Source organism: Ammodytes marinus, assembly GCF_949987685.1.
Source record: "Ammodytes marinus genome assembly, chromosome: 10".
Lineage (NCBI taxonomy): Eukaryota > Metazoa > Chordata > Actinopteri > Uranoscopiformes > Ammodytidae > Ammodytes > Ammodytes marinus.
In genome coordinates this window covers 26,506,408-26,525,098 of record NC_137214.1, presented here as the reverse complement: position 1 = coordinate 26,525,098, position 18,691 = coordinate 26,506,408, and the positions used below count along the sequence as shown (strand labels likewise).

The 18,691-nt window shown below is 39.9% G+C and overlaps 1 protein-coding gene across 1 annotated transcript; it reads left to right on the top strand.

Annotated features, from left to right (window-relative positions):
- Nucleotides 1–6,781: 6,781 nt before the first annotated feature.
- LOC307256870 (complexin-2) lies at nucleotides 6,782–16,646 on the top strand (the record flags this gene model as incomplete). Its single annotated transcript, XM_080035986.1, has 3 exons — nucleotides 6,782–6,812; nucleotides 15,107–15,288; nucleotides 16,449–16,646. 3 exons carry the CDS (start codon nucleotides 6,782–6,784, stop codon nucleotides 16,644–16,646), a joined length of 411 nt encoding a protein of 136 aa, XP_079892112.1.
- Nucleotides 16,647–18,691: the final 2,045 nt, after the last annotated feature.

The window sequence follows — 18,691 nt, the reverse complement described above, 5'->3', positions numbered from 1 at the left end:
AGCCACATTTTAGCCAAAATGTGCATCCCCCCTCAATGGCAGCATCAACAAAGGCAAACCAAAAGTTTCTGAAAAAACATACTTTTTTTAAAGATATTTTTTTTTGGCATTTTTATGCTTTTTATTGATAGTGTAGAGACAGAGGTGAAATGGGGCAGAGAGGGGAGCGACATGCAGAGAACGACCGCGGGCTGGAATCGAACCCGGGTCCGCTGCTGGGCGAGGCCCATGGGGGGACGCCCCACCAACCGAGCCAAGGGCGCCCCTGAAAAAACATACTTCACTGGAATTTTCTATTTTATACGAGCAAACATTGTTTGTTATGTTCTGCTTTTGCTGTCCTCATGCCTTTAACAAACATACATTGAATCAAAGCTGTACACTACAAATGAAATATATATATTTCAAAATAAATTTCAACCACATCACACAAAATCATATAACATTTGAACATAGTGAAATTTAATAAAATATACAATTTTATTATTTTATTCCTATAGTATGTAGACTCCTGAACCTTGGAACCCCAGTACTTACCGTGCTCATAGAGCTTTGACAGATGGAGACGGAGTTTCCTGGTGGAGTCATGCTAACCTGGGAAAACACTTCCTGTCAGGAACCAATCCAGTTTATATTGATTTCCCCATTCTGGTCCAGTCGAGTGTCCCAAGGGTCAGCTCATCAAACACAGGGTGAAAGGCTAGCTGAGGGCAGTGTTTTTGTGTTTGAGTGTGTGTGTTTGTGTGTGTGTGCTGACCACTACAAATGGCTTTTGGTTTTTAACATCTGTCCTTTAAACTGGTCAAAGGGGACATGACCATTTCACTTGTGATTTATATAGTGTGACTGATTCTCCAAAGCAATACTTTCTCAACCCTCAGCTTGTTTCATTTGGAGCTTCTTGGCCGGAGGGAGCCAAAACCTAGTTTATAAGTCTCTGGTTGAAATGGCGGTACAGTGTAAAAGTATAATATATACATAGTTCAATTTGGGACTTGCATGTTGGCATGCTATTAAGGACATACTGTAAATACATGTGAGTGGAGAAACAGAGATGAGAACATTGCATAACACCAACTGACGCAACAAGGATGCCGGATGTGGGTATTGTTTTTGCAACCTCTATGACTGTTTGTTCCAGATGAATGAACTGTGGTTTTGGAAGTGATCAAGGGGTTATTAATATCGGCCGCAGTGAGTTCCTGAAAGAGTTAATTTAGCATTATGAGACCGGTTATTCTTTTCCAACTCTAGAAACCGTTTTTAGTTGTATAACTCGTCTGTGAAAATCAGGTCTGCATTCATTTCAGTTAGTTGGTACTGTTGGGGTTTGAACGGATCACACAAACATGATTCAACATGTGAATTAGGGACCTTAAAGGCACTAGTTGGTGGATGTTAAGCAAGGCTAGCTGTTTCCCCTGTTGCCAGCCTTTATGCTAAGCTAAACTACCTGGCTGCTAGCCTCAGCCTTTGATTTACTGGGCAGATTTGAAAGTGATATTATGTGATATCTTCTCGTCTAACTCCATCATGAAAAACAAATAGTATTTCCTAAAATATTGAATATTGCTTCAAAGGACTGGTCTGATTAACTACTGCTTTATTTTCCGTCAACAAACATCACAGAGCACCAAATGTGGATTATTCCACAGCTCAAAATACAAAATCAGAGAAAGAACCTTGTTTGGGAACAAACAAGGTTCTTTCTCCGATTTTTTTGATAAAAACTACATCGGAAAGTAGTTTTAGAAAAAACAATTTTTTTATTTATTTTTTTAAATTTAAACTATTTCTGTGAGCTGAAAATTCACAACTTGGAATATATTCCAAGTTGTGAATTTTCAGCTCACAGAAATAGGGTCAGCCCTATCCATTTCAAAATCAGCAAAACTGAATAAATTAGTTTTTGCATGACAACATCAAAATGTTTTTGTATTTTACCATCATTAAAACATTGCAGTGTCAACAATATTGGATCCAGCACGTCTCTCCACACTACTTGTAACTCCTGTAATGAACCTGTCATCTTTGAACTGAAATCCCATACATTTTCAGCTTTTTTTCTCTACTTTTTCAGCCCTCTTCTGCCTCTAACCCATTTCCTTCGCCTGTCATAAACATGTTCCGTTGACTTTCACATGTTTGCCTTTCCCCGAACCGCTCCCATCCTTGTCTCACCGCCCGCGAAAACTCGGAAACTGCTTCCAATTAACTGGATAGGATCAGTGTGCGCCATCCTGCCCGACCCTGATAACATTAACCCACGTTACGCTCCACTGCCAGTGCATGGATTATGACATTTAAAAGAAGGAGAAGAAGAACAATAAGGAAGGGTGGTGGTGGAGGATGTAAGGAACATGGTTGGGTTCTAGAAGATGGGAGGGATGTGCCCTTGGGTGCTGTCTTCAGTGTTGGTATATTTGGCCCTGTGTGAAAGGGAGGGTTATATAAGGTTTTAAAGCCCTTTCCAATATCATCCGAATGGAGAAGTTCAGTATGCTGGAGAGCTGCTTCAGCTTCCAGTCCAACGCTAACCAACCGCCCACTGATAAGCTCTTACATAACCTGCCATAGTTCAGCAGGCCTCTTGTTTCCGATGGAGATGTAAATGTAGGCAGGTAGAGTAGTGACGCTCCTCCGTTAACACACAATAACTCACAATGAATTGTTCCAGTCCTTTTAAAGATTGTGTCATTCTGGCTGTGTTGTGTTTGAGAGGTTTCTGTTTGGAGGGGGAAGGGTGATGGGAGAGATGGTAGAGGAGATTACCAGCAGAGAACAACTTGAATGTGTCACATCAATTTCCTTTGAGCCTCTCAGCCTGGTTAAATAAATCAGTGAAGGCAGAATTATCCCCGGTGGCTGATAATGAACTATTAATCCAGAAGCTTGATTCTAAATGAGTGATAATGAGATAAGTATTATACTGTACATCATAATGTATAATAATACTAATAATAATAGTGTGTGCATATGTGTATAGAGGGCTGTGTAAAAATGTATATTGTACCAATGGTTTTGTACAACAGATTAAAAAGGGACTGGTTGAGTCATGGTGGATGCGGTGTGGGTGTATGTGTGTGTGTGTGTTTAGTGTATATTTGCTTTGGAAATGGAGGGAGTAAGGGAGAGGAAGAGGGCCATAAAACAGAGATATATCACAAATAGTTCAGAGACAGACAGACGGACAGACATACAGACAACAAAATAAAACAGTAATTAGGAGAATTAACTGGTGTAGGCAAAAAGCTAAAAGTTTTAAGGATGGTGAAAAAGCAAGGACAAATAGAGTTTGGGTGCACATTTCAAACACTGCACTTATCGCTGATATTCCAACATTTATGCCAACGGATATATGACTTTAACGTCCTCAATACAGTGTGTTTTTGTGTGTGTGTGTGTGTGTGTGTGTGTTAAGTGTGTCTCCCTTTTTTCCAGATGTCTTGTCTGACAGCAGCATCTTTCCTCTATTCTATTAGTATGTCCTTGAGTCTGTTTCTATATTGATAAGAGAAATGTTCTGTTGCCAGACCAAAAACACCAGAGGCAAATATCGTGCACAACACACACACACACACACACACACACACACACACACACACACACACACACACACACACACACACACACACACACACACACACACACACACACACACACACAATCGCACTGTATTACCAAGCTTGTAACTGTATGCCGCCCGCCTCTGTTTACTGTACAAACCACATAACCAAATGAAAAATGCCCACACCATTCCAGTATAAGACTCATAATGAGTCCACAGCTATAACATAGGATTCACCAACACATGCAGAAGATAGAATAGTGTAAATTAAAAGCATGTGTTTGAATGGGCTAAGAAATACGCTTATTTGTTAATCTTATTTAGCCAGTCCTCTTTTTTCTTTTCGTTCAGTTTTCACTCTCTCATCTAATTTTGCTATTCTGCTTTCGTTGTCCTGAAGATAACAATGTGTCACTTTTCATACTTTTACTACATTGTATAGTGTCCTGCTAGCTCGTGCTAACTCAAATTCCTTTGCCTGATGTCATGTATTTGAGCCGTGTTCTTTGTTCTTTATTATTGCTTTTATTCTTGTTTGTGTTGGCCTACTTCTGTTGTTCTTGTTCTGCATGGCAGCTCTTGACTCTGTTTATAATATGATCACAATATGACACAAGACATACGTGAGTCAAATTGTGGGACTAGATTGTACAAATGTTGTTCATCAAGAAAATCACACTGGTTGAGAAACAAAATAACCCAGTAATCTGATTGGCTGTTGTCTAAACATTGGTATGCTCGTTGGCAAGGTATTATTTATATTCTATGATGCATATCTGTTGAGCTATTAATCTTTTGTTTGTTTAACAGTCTGGGTATGGAAGAGCAGAAATTGCTTTTCCTTCCATTGTCACTTTTTACTATTTTTATTTCCAAAACGACAGCTACTTCACATGAAACACTGTTCGACGTTCTTTCATTTATTTCTGGCACTGAACCTTTAAATAGTTTTCTGATTATGCGAACATTTCATAGCCTAAGTATTGATTCAATATCTGTACATGGCTCTTCATAAGACCCGAGTGTGTGTCTTCATTTACTGTATAAGATTGAATCTCTATCTACACACTGACACACACATTTAGAGCATTTTAAGCACCAATATTACTCTCATACACACAGACCCGTTACTGGGCAGACACGCAGTTTACTCTCCTCACACAAGGTTAAGTAGGTAATATCTCGCATTGTGTTTCAGCCTACATTTGCGTTCCTGTTAATGAAATCTTGTGTGTGTGTGTGTGTGTGTGTGTGTGTGTGTGTGTGTGTGTGTGTGTGTGTGTATGGAAATGAGGTGCTTCACCCCCTGAAGCGCTCGGTCACAGTTACAAATGAATTGTTATCCCACTTTGGCTCTGGCTCCCCAATTGCCTCCCAGAATAAGCTTTGTCCAATCTCATCTCATCCCGGCTCTATTCAAATATTAGCGTAGCGAAATTAGATCGGGCGCTTAGGAGAGCAAGAGGGAATCTGTTTCAAGATGGAAATGGTGTTCTGGTTTCTCCAGGTGCAATACAATGTGGAGGATTTCATCTTGGGTTGACACTGCTAACAGTTAATAGATACAGGGGGCAACAGTGGATGTGTCTACAGGGTCACAATACGGGGGACAACAGGGCTTCATATTCAGCATTAGCCAATGAGCAAAACATGGTTAAGTGATGGAGGCAGGCAGCTGCAGTTCTCCTAATGAGCAAATGTATTGAAAACAATCACATGCATGCAAAAAGTCCTGCAGTCCTTGACACTGCTCAATATGCTGCTGACAATGAGACTGCGGACAAGAGTGCAACCTCTGAGCATTTGAGTAACAAAACAAGGACAAAATTCCCCAACCAGATTCTTACTGGTAGTGTTTATTGGAATGCACGGACATGGAGAACGTACCACTGCTCTCATGTTCTGGTGACATGTGCTTTCAGGTGGTATAGAAACCTGCCCTGTAGTTAATAATGCTGTAAGGAATGGTTTTATTTATCTGAAAAGTTTGCAAACATTATTCAATCCTTCATCTATAGCTCAGTATTGAGGTAAACAGTCGACGTTTTGCTAATATTTACACTACATTTAACTAAGCTGAGATTTTCACCCGAAGGGAATTTTGAATAAGTGCATTCCAACATGAGGTATACCAACGGAAAAGCAAGAATCATGTTAATCATGTTTAATTTACCATGACATGTATTACCAGTCAGAAAAAGAGGATGACTAATCCATTGGTGTTAGTTACAGACAGATACGTGACTTGGAGCAAATCACCTCAGTATTGATCTACAAGCTTTCATGGAATGGGACTCCTGTCACAAGGACAGAGAGTGTAAAGAATATGCCATTATCTGTTGTTTTAACATCAGCGGGGATCTTCTGCTTCGCACAGATCAATATAGTATCTGTCGTTGTATTTAGTGTCTATATTGACTATTTCGAGGTGAAATTGCAAACTCAGCCTGTTGGTAATTGATATGTATGAATATTTCTAAAAGCATGTTTCAACATTTTTCTTCATATTTCCCATGCATATAATCATGTTGAGTCGCATTTATTTCTATATAGTTTCTGGCAGGCCCTTACCTCGTCTCTTCCACTGTAATGGGGAAATCTAAAGTACAGTATATTGATTGATTGATTGATTGAAACCTTTATTTATTCAAACTCGAAAGGCATTGAGGTTACAATTACATTCAATGAAAAAATAAAAAAGAGCTGTCTTTATTGAGAAACAATGTTATTATACAAGTATGAGATCTCTGACATGAAAAAGGTGGCCTGAAGCTTTTTACAAATGTAAAAAAAAAAAAAAAAAGATTTTGAACATAGCCTATTAGGACAAAGTGTCTCGATCAAGGTTGTTCCTGCATAAAGAATTTGATAGCAGCCGTGGCTTCCATGACGACACGCACCAGATCTTGGTCTAGGCGGAATTTCACTCCATCATTATCTTTGATATAAAACATGTTTTACATTTAGTAATTTGTGTGGAAAATCTCATTCATATACTCTCTGTCAGCTAGTGTTGCCGGTGGACTTGAATGGGTAAGTAAATACTGTTTTATCTCTATTTGTCTCTCTCAGATCCAGAAGAGAGTCACTGAAGACGTTGAGCAGCTCGACATAGAAAGGGGACAGTGAGAAGGATCATCAGACCCGACTCTGTGGCTACATGCTCGGATCTCTTTTGCTTTTTAGAAGAACGTCTATAACTCAACAAGAATCATGGATTTTGTAATGAAACAAGCTTTAGGTGGTAAGTAGTGAACTCAACCCCTTTTTCCATAATGCACGTAAACCTGGCAACGCTTTGGCAATGTTCCATGTCATGATCACGTTGGATATACACGTTTTAAATGGGTCAAAATGTCCAAATTCATTTATAAAACAAATTATTTTAAAGGCCAAAACATGACCAATGGAAAGTATAGGATAATGTGATGTGACATTTTGCCCAAGATAATAGCATTCCTTTTAAATGTAAGTTCATAGCCTTGCCCCCTGCTTTTCATTTACAAGTGAGGTGACTTGTAAAGGTTGGACTCATTCAGTAATGGCATCATGAAGAAAGGTTTTGCAACTGTTCTCTTATAAGCTCGGTGCTCCCATGGGCCAGAGGTCAACATCTCCTGAAATCAACCCTCTCATCTAATTTCATCAGCTCAGTGTCCACCGGCCAAAATTAAACGAGATTTATTCCTTTATAGTTCAAGCTCTCTCTGTCTCTCTCTCTCTCTCTCTCTGTCTTTATTTCTTTCTCCCTCGTTCTTCCCAACCCTCTCTCATCACTCTTTCCCTCCCTTGTCCAATCTTAAATCCTCTCCCTGTTCCCCTATCTCATTTCAAGTTATCGGTTTTAATTCCGTCTATTCCTCCATGCTTTATTCCCTCACTCTCTTAACGCACCTAAATCTCTCTCCCTCTCTCTCTCACTCTCTCTCTCTCTTGAATTCTCTTCTCCTTTACCTTAAATCTCTTTCGATTATTTCAAGGGAGCGGGATAAAATTGCAGCTTGATCACTTGCTATTAGATGTTTGGTACTGTATTACCTTTTTTTCAGAGATGTTTGAATAAACATGCACATTTGGTAATATCTGACTTATTATTCATACATTTACATCTCTTTAAAGACTAAAAGCCTTGATACAGCAATTCATTTTGGTCATAAATTAAACATTTTGTTTGTGAGAAGGAGCCAGAATGTTGTCCAGTTGGACTTAAGAAATCGACAAATTGATATGAACAAATCCTTCTGTAATAACCTTCAAACTTGCGCTAAGAAATGGAAAGCTTAGACGATGTAAGTGCTTCTTCAGAGCTTGGTGCAGGCCTGGGATGCAGTAAAATTCCTGCTCTCCGTCGCCTGATCTCTATTTATTTTCTAATTCACTCATCCGTCTCTCCCCACAGGCCTGTTGCAATTTGCTTGTCTTCATCTTTCTCCATTCATTTTCTACTCGTTCCATCCATTACTTGTCCTCCCTGCCGTGAGTGCGGCAGATTGGGTTGTTAGCATTTTTCTTCTCCATCTACACTCCATCTCCTAGCGTCCATAGCTTAAAAAATCTACCTTCTCTTATCCTTATCCTATCTCTTCCTCCATCCCTTCTTCTGTGCATGTTATATATGCTGCAGTATAAACGTCTACCATTCCACCAATCCTTACATTTCCCCATTCTGTCCATTCATCCCAAATTGTAATTTACCTCCCTTATAGGTGCCGTCTAGTGCTGTGACCTTTTCTCCTAGAACAGACTGGCATTTATTTCATTGGGACGCAGCTGGCCGTCCATGAATATAAACAAACACCCGCAGACCCCCCCCCCCACCCACGCACACACACACAGATGAGGTTTCAGTCATGGTTTTAGTCCCGAGGGGAACAATACCATTTCGAAAATGAAGCATATTCCAGCCAGTGAGCGCAGGGTGTTTTGGTGGGCGTGTCAGGACATCAATCTAACAACCCTGCAGTGTTTCTCATGCATAGAAATTACTTTGGTGGCCCGACCAAATTGATTGTGTGCCAGAAATAAATAGTTTTGTGTATTCTATGGGTCTATAATATAAATCAAAGGGGACATAGGTACTTCCTTCACCAAAAACCTACATGTTGACCATTGAAATCTTGATTAAGATGAGTTCTTGACTTGGGGAAAAAACGGATAACAATTGGGAAATCATTCATTATGTGTTCTGGGTTGATATTTTAAAACATATAGGTTAATATTATGGCTAAAAAGAGGTAAAGGAAAATATTTGCGATGAGTTTTGTGTTCCCTAACAGCACCAAACACACGTCTAATAGTCGAATAGACTAAAGCAGTCACAAACATAAACCAGGAACACAACACATGCTGGAATACCCGGATACATGTGCACACAAAGACATCCACTCTGTCCAATTTAGCTGCACTCAAACTTTAATCTAATTTAGCCTGACACACACACACACACACACACACACACACACACACACACACACACACACACACACACACACACACACACGCGCACACACGCACACACGCACACACGCCAGGCCTCGCTAATGTCATTAGATGCAGGACACCTCTTAAACATTTCATTGGCTGAGACTAAGGTATAGATTTCTGCCACGGGCCACAGATTGTATTTACTGGCTGCTAAATTAGGAATCGGATTCATCAGAGTTTCCATGTTGTGTTAAATTAAGCAGGCTGTGGTAGATCAATGGACCAGGGTGTGAGCCTCGCTATGTATGCACCAATTGTATTGCAGAAATAAAAATGGATCTGGATTAATTCATTATTTTTTTTGCTAATATGGTGACTATAGGATTTGAAATGTTACTCTCTTTTTCCAGAAATAGGTTTACAAATAATGCCATGAAATTTGGTATAAAAAATGTCCTGTTCTAGATGATGACTCCATATGACATATTAAAATCAATGGGGATCTTCCTGACTTTTCATCGAGCCAAATCCACACGTCAAATATTGTTCAACACTTTAGGTAGCAGCGTAACATAACTACAATCAGCCGCAGTGCAATGGTTTTCTTGGGTACCCTGCCCAAACACACATGCTTGTCTGTGTGCACACATGAACAGACACACAAAGCAGACGACTGCCATGGCAACTTGTAGAAGCTCACCATGCAACTTCCCTTCTAAAAAAATAAATAGCCTTCAGTTTAAGCTAAAGCATCAAATGTATCAACAACCCATTTTAAACTCAAACCACCAAAAGCCAAATTTCTCCAACTATCAAATGCCCAAAATAGCTGTAGCTAGCCTCCACTAATGTGTAGAGAGCGATTCAGTGTGTGTAGCTGACACACAGACAATTTGATGGCCACACAACGTGGGCAAAACAGGATTTACTTCAGGATTTACTTTTAGAAGTGAGTGAATTCCTAGCAATCCCATTTGTACACAGTTGAGAGATCAATACAATTATAGTTGGTGCCAGCAGTGTTTAACATATACAAATTGTGTTGTGTCTTTTTCGTTATGTTAAATACTCCTGAGCATATTGTTTTGTCTCTCTTGTGTGCTCGTGCACAAAGCTTCATTTAAAATGAACAGAGATAAAGGTTAATTTAAATTGACATAAATATCAAGGGAATTTCCACAGACAATTAATTTAGTCCTTTACAGCATTACCACACGTTTGAGTGAGAAAAATACATGGTGGAATACTGGCGGTCATTTTGATTTTAGAAAGTAGTTGATTAGATGTTACCACATGTGTCTTGTCTCCACAAAGGTTATATCGAATTTGAAACATTTATTTTGGTCCCAATATCTACTTCCTGCCTGTGCTGCCTTTTCCAGGATATTACGCACGAGAACATCTCCCCCTTTCTCATAAAGAAGCTCATTTGAAAGATAATGTTGAGATAATATCTGAGAGATTAGCGTCAACTGGTCCTGACCAGGCATGTATGAGATCACGGTTTCATTTCCTGTGTACAGGCGGGATGATAACAAAGAGGCAAAGATGGTTCAATAACAGGAATAACATTTGAAGTGTATTTGGTTTTGGGTTTGGGTTTGGGCTAAAACCAATAACCATGCAGTGACGTAATCACAAGCTTGGCCCTGCCTCCCAAGGTTCTAATCACTGCGGCGGACTCAAGTGACTTATGAGGGCCTAATTTAGCGATGCGGGTCATTCATTATTTAAATGAGCTCCATTTTTCAAACCCTTCCATCCTAAGAAAAAGGATCCAGCAGCACTGCCTTCTATCTGGCCGGCTGGAAGGGGGGAGGCAATGGTCCACACTTTTCTTCTGTCTGGGGCATTAGGTCGACACCAACGTAGTTTATCTCTGTCCTTTCCTTTGTCTTTAATCTTTCTCTTACTTAATACGGTTCAATGTAGTTTTTTTTAAAGAAATGTTGCAAATGTACACAGCATGGATAGATGGATGGATAGATAGATAGATAGATAGATAGATAGATAGATAGATAGATAGATAGATAGATAGATAGATAGATAGATAGATAGATAGATAGATAGATAGATAGATAGATAGATAGATAGATAGATAGATAGATAGATAGATAGATAGATAGATAGATAGATAGATAGATCGATAGAGTACTTTATTGATTCCAAAGGAAATTCGAACATGATGAGAGGGAGCTTTGGGAGTTTTGGCCTTTATCAGTTGCAAGGCAATTGATCTAAATGTGCCACTTGTCACTAACCTCTCCAAGGCAAGGCAAGGCAACTTTATTTATATAGCACAATTCAGACACAAGGCCATTCAAAGTGCTTTACAGGGACAAGATTAAAATACATAAAACACATTAGAAGACATTTAAAAGCAAATGAAAAGAAGTAGAAAAAAAAGTACAGGTTAAAATCGAAACAGAAAAGTCTTCAGACTCAATTTAAAAGAACTGAGGGTTGCAGCAGACCTCAAGTTTTCTGGGAGTTTGTTCCAGATATTTGGTGCATAAAAACTAAAAGCTGCTTCTCCTCGTTTAGTCCTAACTCTTGGGACTGCAAGTAAACCTGTCCCAGACGATCTAAGGGCTCTGGACGGTTCATAACGTATCAGCAGATCTCCATTAGTGTCCCGCTTAAATCTTTGCAGGGTGCCCCAGAGGTCACATGAGCCGTGAGGTTGAGAGAGCTTCATTCGTTTCTCAATGTGAGAGGTACAATTGCTAATTTCCTTCATCAAGCTACACTACTCTGCATATTCAGAAAGCTTTTCCTATCGGGGAAAAAGGTCAAAACAGCTGACATCAATGAGAGTAGAAAATTAATGTCCATATGTTTCATCCATCTTAAACTTGGAAGCATGTATTTAAGGCTTGGAACAAAATATTACCTTCACCTGCAAATGTCACTGTGCCACGATTTAATTTATTTGACAAATCCATTTCTTTTTTTACAATGTCTCTTGGCTTTCCTTCTAAAACATTACCTCAAGTAATTCAAAATCTGCAATTTCCATTCAGATATTCTTGTAAACCATGGTAATTTAAAAACTAAAAATCGTCTTGCAACCTAGCTTTAATTTCCTGTTTTTTTCTGGAGCTCTTTTCTTACTCTTTATATTGTTGTTTTTCTGTGTCCCTCAATTCCCTCCCTATAACCAGACAGTAAAACAATAGTATTCCAGCTGGGATGATGCAGGATGCAAAAGCCACAGCCATTCAGACATGTGAAAGCCCATGTGTCCTTCCACATACATATTACATGGCATCCACTCTGTTGCCTTGGCGCGGGAGTCGGGACGATACAGTTTGTTTAACCTTTATGTATCCGAAGGGGATTCGCTGAGTGTGCATGCTATGTTCAAGCAGCGCTAACAGAATTCACATACAAAAACCCACTGTCCTATTGACTGTAATTGAGTTGTTAAATTATACGAGAAAACAAAACACAGAGCATACTAATGTCAACATACTTTAATTCATCATGAATGAGTTCTTAAATCATCATATACAGTTTGTGTTAGGATTATCGTTTAAACACACATGCACATATGGTGTGTGTTTGAGTGTGGTTCAACAGAATGAAGCACACACAGCGGAGAGTCTGACCTTAACCCGACTCCCCAGTGAGTCCCGGGGAACATTTCACCGTCCCGCCCTCCCACCAGCTGAGTGCTAATTTGTCATCTTAAGGGTTTCTGCCACCACACACACACACACACACACACACACACACACACACACACACACACACACACGCGCGCGGTAACACTTTACAATAAGGTACACAAAATTGTAGTAGCTACTACATACCTACTACATAGATATGTGTTACCTACTACATAGGTTTTTTTTTATGTTACCTACTACATAGGGTTTTTTTTGTGCTACCCAACACAGTTTTTTTTTGTGTTACCTACTACATAGGTTTTTTTTGTGCTACCTAACACATAGGTAGCACAAAAAAAAACCTATGTGTTAGGTAGCACAAAAAAAACCTAACACATAGGGTTTTTTTTTGTGTTACCTACTACATAGGTTTTTTTTTGTGCTACCTAACACATAGGTAGCACAAAAAAAAACCCTATGTGTTAGGTAGCACAAAAAAAACCCTATATAGTAGGTAACACAACAAAAAAAAAACCCTATGTGTTAGGTTTTTTTTTGTGCTACCTAACACATAGGGTTTTTTTTTTGTGCTACCTATGTGTTAGGTAGCACAAAAAGAAAAAAAACTATGTAGTAGGTAACACAAAAAAAAAATTCTATGTGTTAGGTAGCACAAAAAAAACCCTATGTAGTAGGTAACACAAAAAAAAACCTATGTAGTAGGTAACACATATCTATGTAGTAGGTATGTAGTAGCTACTACAATTTTGTGTACCTTATTGTAAAGTGTTACCGTGGCAATTATGACTACTGTACAACTCCGGCAGACACTCTTGGGTTCTCAAACCAAAGAAGGAACCACACAGTTATTAAGGCCCCATTTCTTTAGAGTAATTTACTCTGTTCCTTAAAAAAGCAGAAAAAACAATCAGTATTTAACTTTGATAAAGCCATCTATACATTCGTCTCTAGCGCTAATAGTCATCTTAAGCATTAGTATTAGTAATCACCTAAAGAGTCATTCTTAATTGGCTAAGAATCACTTACATTATCCTATCAAAGCACTATGGCTTTGAATATACGTAAATGGTGCCCGGAAGTTACACAACCAATAGTAGGCCTATACTTTTTCATTTTTAAGACATTTAATCTTTGGGAAACAGTGATACACAGAAGCAGAAAATACACAGCTCTCCATTGATCATACTCTCACCTCTACTCAAATAATCTCCTCAGCCGTGGAACATATTGAGCCCGTATTCCCCGGCTAAAGAAAGGCGCTGATGGCAAACCATGGCCGCCAGCCAGGCTCTGCTCTCACCAGCGCCCGAAAGGCAGACCATTACCTAGATGAAGTTTTCTCTCCTGCTGGAGGATCCATAATTCATACGCGCTCAGGTGGTCCTGTATTTACTATCGATCAGACAGAGGTTAGAGCACCAATATCGACCGGCCAGGAGAGTTGCTTTCACGTCAAGAAAGCAGCTTCTGTCACAGATAAAGAGGTGTGACTGTGTTCGGAGCAGAGGCAGGGAACTAAAGGGGAAATAGATACACCTAGTTCAGCACATAAGCAGGCAATTACTTTTTGTTAATGTATTTAGATTTTAATGGAGACTTGTTTTTTCATATCTTTTTTTCACTCTTCTAATATGTGAGAAAATAGTTGGCTACTGGTTAATTTGTCTGTCTGTTCAAATGTTCAATATTTGAACATTTACCTTTCCATTGGTGTGACCAGAAACTTCATTATGTTAAACTTGGTGTAGTGACTGTACTAAGAATGCAGGAAATGACACATATAGTATGCTATGATAAATAACTGGGGTGTGTGAATGAATACCTGGATATGGAGGTATGGCAGTAGGTAGTACTAACAGATGGCCAACACCAGATGGAAGCATGTTCCTTCCTCTGTTTCAGTGGTTCTTTGAAGCTTTTCCAATTGGCTCTTTTCATTCCATCTTGTTTTCCAAGATGCCTCAAGGATTTGCAGGAAACCCCATTGCCACATACTCCTTAGAAAATGCAAACACACTGAGTTTTCATAACAGACGGACGTGGGTGTCATATACATGTGGTCTATTGTCATGTGTTTTTATTAATTTAGCCCAAATTAAATGTGGATTCTGGATAATGCTTGCTGTCGCAATATTTTTTTTTTAAACAGTGAATATCTCCTCAGGACAAGCTACCTGTCCGTACTGTTAGTGCACTGCAAACAAATCCAGTGTTTTAATACAGCCTAGGCTCTGTCAACTATATGTAAACACATGTTTTGTAAACAAAGCGGGCACCGTAGCAAACAACATGCTCAGTGTACTATTTTGTCCCAATTGATGGCAGTGCCAATGCATGGGGTTTAAGATTTACCTTTAGATATCCAAATCTGACGGTAAGAGTGAAGCATATTTTCTTCGTATTCATGACAAAAATTATGTTGGTTACACAACACAATCGACCTGTCTTTCCCTCCAATATCTCCATCTCTTTTCCTGTACAGGGGCCACCAAAGACATGGGCAAGATGCTGGGTGGGGATGAGGAGAAGGAGAAGGACCCGGACGCAGCCAAGAAGGAGGAGGAGCGGCAGGAGGCGCTGAGGCAGCAGGAGGAGGAGAGGAAGGCCAAACACACCCGCATGGAGGCTGAGAGGGAAAAAGTACGGCAGACCATAAGGGACAAGGTATAGTGAGCTTTCCTTTGGTTTGACCAATGCTTTGACTTTCTGACTCACTTATGCCTCGTTTCCACCGAGCAGAGCTGGTTGGGTCGGAGCAGTTTGGTCTGGTTACTTTGGCTTTTCATTTGACAAAAGTTTGGTAGGGTCCGGAAATAAGCAAGCCTAACCGCTCTGAGCCTCTCCTATTTTCGGTACTCCTCAGTTGGGGTACCAGCCGCCTGAAAGGGAGCTATGCACTGCCGTCCGTTGATTGGTCGAAAGAATCATTTCCGCATTAAATCGCTGTGTGTAGTCACCTCGGCGAAGTGAAGAGAGTCTTGCGTTAAAATGTTGCGAAAAATGTCGGTGCAGCACTCTTATTATCTTACTTATTTTGTGTTTTTTTTTGTTCCTCTTCATTACATTTATCAGTGGGCTACACTGTGTCCTGCTGCTGTTCGCTCACTGTCCCTGTGGGCTTGTACCGAGCTGTCTATGTGCATTTACCGGCGTAATAACACACGTTTCCACCAGCCTGGCTGTGTGGTCATTAAAAAAATCAATCAATCAATCAATCAATACACTCACAACACGGCGGGAATAAATATAAAAGCGGCTGGTTTGGCCAAGTAAAAATGAGAGACCGCTGGCTTGACCGCAGTTGATCCACGGCCCGATATTCTGGTGGCAGCTATCGCCGTCCAGCCTAAACCCCGCCCTAGCATAAGGGTAGGGTCGGTGGTGGAAACACCACCAGATTTAGCGTAAGCGAGCTGTCCCGCTCTGTGCCACTCCGACCCGACCCGCTCTCGTTGCAAACGAGCTCGCTTACACCAGAATGCTGCACACTATGAGCCCTTTCTCACTGCAGAAACCTAACAACTGGTTACCTGGTGCTTCCCATCTTTCCATATAGGAAGGTCAAACTCCAACAACACTTGTAGCATAAAGAACTATTCTATTTTCAGACCAACACATTTTCAGCTTGATGCCTTCATAATAATTCCATATATTTGTTGTTATCTTAAAAAAAAATAGAGGTAAGAGAATCTTATATAAGTGTGCTAAACTAACATCTTCATTATGTGACACTGCTCCTATACATCTTTACAACTCCTAAATGCAATCGTATTATACTTGCGAAAGAGCTGCCCTGCATATCATTTTGTGTCCCTTCTATTCAGTATGGGCTGAAGAAGAAGGAGGAGAAGGAGGCAGAGGAGAAAGCGGCCATGGAGCAGGCCTGTGAGGGGTCGCTGACACGCCCAAAGAAAGCCATCCCACGGGGCTGCGGAGACGACGACGAAGAGGACGAGGAGAGCATTCTGGACACAGTGCTCAAGTTTCTGCCAGGACCTCTTCAGGACATGTTCAAGAAGTAAAAGACAAAGAAAAAAAAAAACTTTAAGAAACCCTAAATTCAGGGTCTAGTCTAGCCTGGGCTAGGCTTTTGGGGCAAGGGGAGGCGGGGATCTTTGTGTCTGGGACTTAGGGTTGAAAGGGTGGAGTGAACTAAGTGTTGCAGGTTTGGGGAAAGAGAGAATGGGGGAATCGGTTTAAGCATTTGTAAGCAGGAAGGGTTTGAGCGTAGATTTGGGGCATTTAGAGGTTGTTGGAGCAACAACGGATTTGGGAGGGGGGGTTCTTGCCAAACTGTTAGGGGCTAAACACTGCCTTTCTAGAAGTCGTTTACTTTGATCTTTTCTACTCCTCGATGATTGCATCATTCTTCCCCCTATTGTTCTGCCAGTTGCTGTACAACTTTTCAACTGCCACTTACCAAATGTTTTCGATTTGTAAGTTGTTGTCTTTTTCTTATTGTTATTTTTACACGGATTAGGATCAGACATTTTAAATGGTTGGTCATCATCGGTTGCAAAGCAATGGTGACCAACGGTGAACAGTATTTCCTCTTGCTTCTGTGTTTTTTCAAATTTCACTGCCACCATGTTTTCCAGGAGATGGAGCATGTTGTGTTAATTTCAATGGGTTTTTTCTACTTTTCCGAACCTGGTGTAGGTCTTTCTTTTGAAAAAAATTTAATAAATACATTTTGAGTTTTTAGGACATGTGCCTTCATATCATCTCCTCCAGCAGAGGAATTGTGAATGAGGTTTTCACCTTGAGTCAAACAGGTGTACAGTTGTTGGAAGCATGTTTGTTTACAAGAGATAAAACATCAGGCACTAGCACGTTTATGGGTTTCCAGAAGCCAGTGTTGGAACTAGGTACTGCTGGAAATACCAAACCAAGTTTTGAAGGCATTGAAGTCCACATGTAACTATTTAAAAGACAAGGAGCTTCAGAAGAACTGTTTGCTGCAGGACATGTTCTTTTCCCCCTCCTACTTGCATCTCTGGTTTCACAAGAGCTAGACTTTATAAGCCTTTCAGCTAGTTAGACTGCCATCATGCCAGACAAGTATAACGATTTTGGTCTATATAACATTTAGCTCAAAGTATCATCCATGCAAGCAAACAACTTATTAAAAAAAAATCAAATACCCATTTACAAAAAACAAATCACTGCAGTTTTTTCAAGAAATTACTGATTTAAACAACGCTCAAACCAATTTGTGATGATTTTTAGTTGTGCAGTCCCCATAGACAATCAGAGCATTGCCCATTTGGAAACAGAGGGGGTAGCCAGTACCGTACATGTTGTAATTTCATGTACCACCATTGATGATCGGTTTAAAGTGGGTTTTGCATTAAGCACTTGATTAACTGATGGCTATTAAGTGTCTCTTAATTAAAACATTTGCTTTTTTCTTCTTCTTCACACATGAATGCACATGCCAGGCAATGTTTACACACTTTATTTATTACTTTTTTGTTAATGCGCTGTCAGTTTATTTGAATGCAACCAAGACTGTTCCTTTACTTCACATTCCAACTGAGCTAACCTTTCCCCTCATCTTTAAGTTTATATTGAGTGAAGCTCATTAGCATCGAGACCAAAGAAATACTGGTGAGACCTTACTATTTCTTTTGTCACAGCCAAAACAAAAACCAATGCATGCCAAACCTAGTTTTTTTATTGTACTTTTGAGGCCTGCAGGAGAACCACAGCAGCCTTTTCATCGTGTGCATGCATCCCAAATACCACCACTAAAATGATACTCACCCTATATCCTCACAAACATTCCATTGCTTATTAAAACGAGATAACTTCAGGCTGAACCAGAGAAAACTGGTTTGTGGGTGATCAATCTCGATGCCTGAGTAGGTAACTTAGAATTGAGTATATTCTGCACCCTGCATCTCTTAATCCAACGAAATATACTTAGTGAAACTAACTTAATATATGGACATGTATTGATCAAAACAAAGCATGTTGGTTATTCCTTAATGATCTGGTGGCTTTTCAGTGGTACGTCATGCGATGGTGTGATTAATACATTGTCCCATGAGTTTGTCACTTAAAA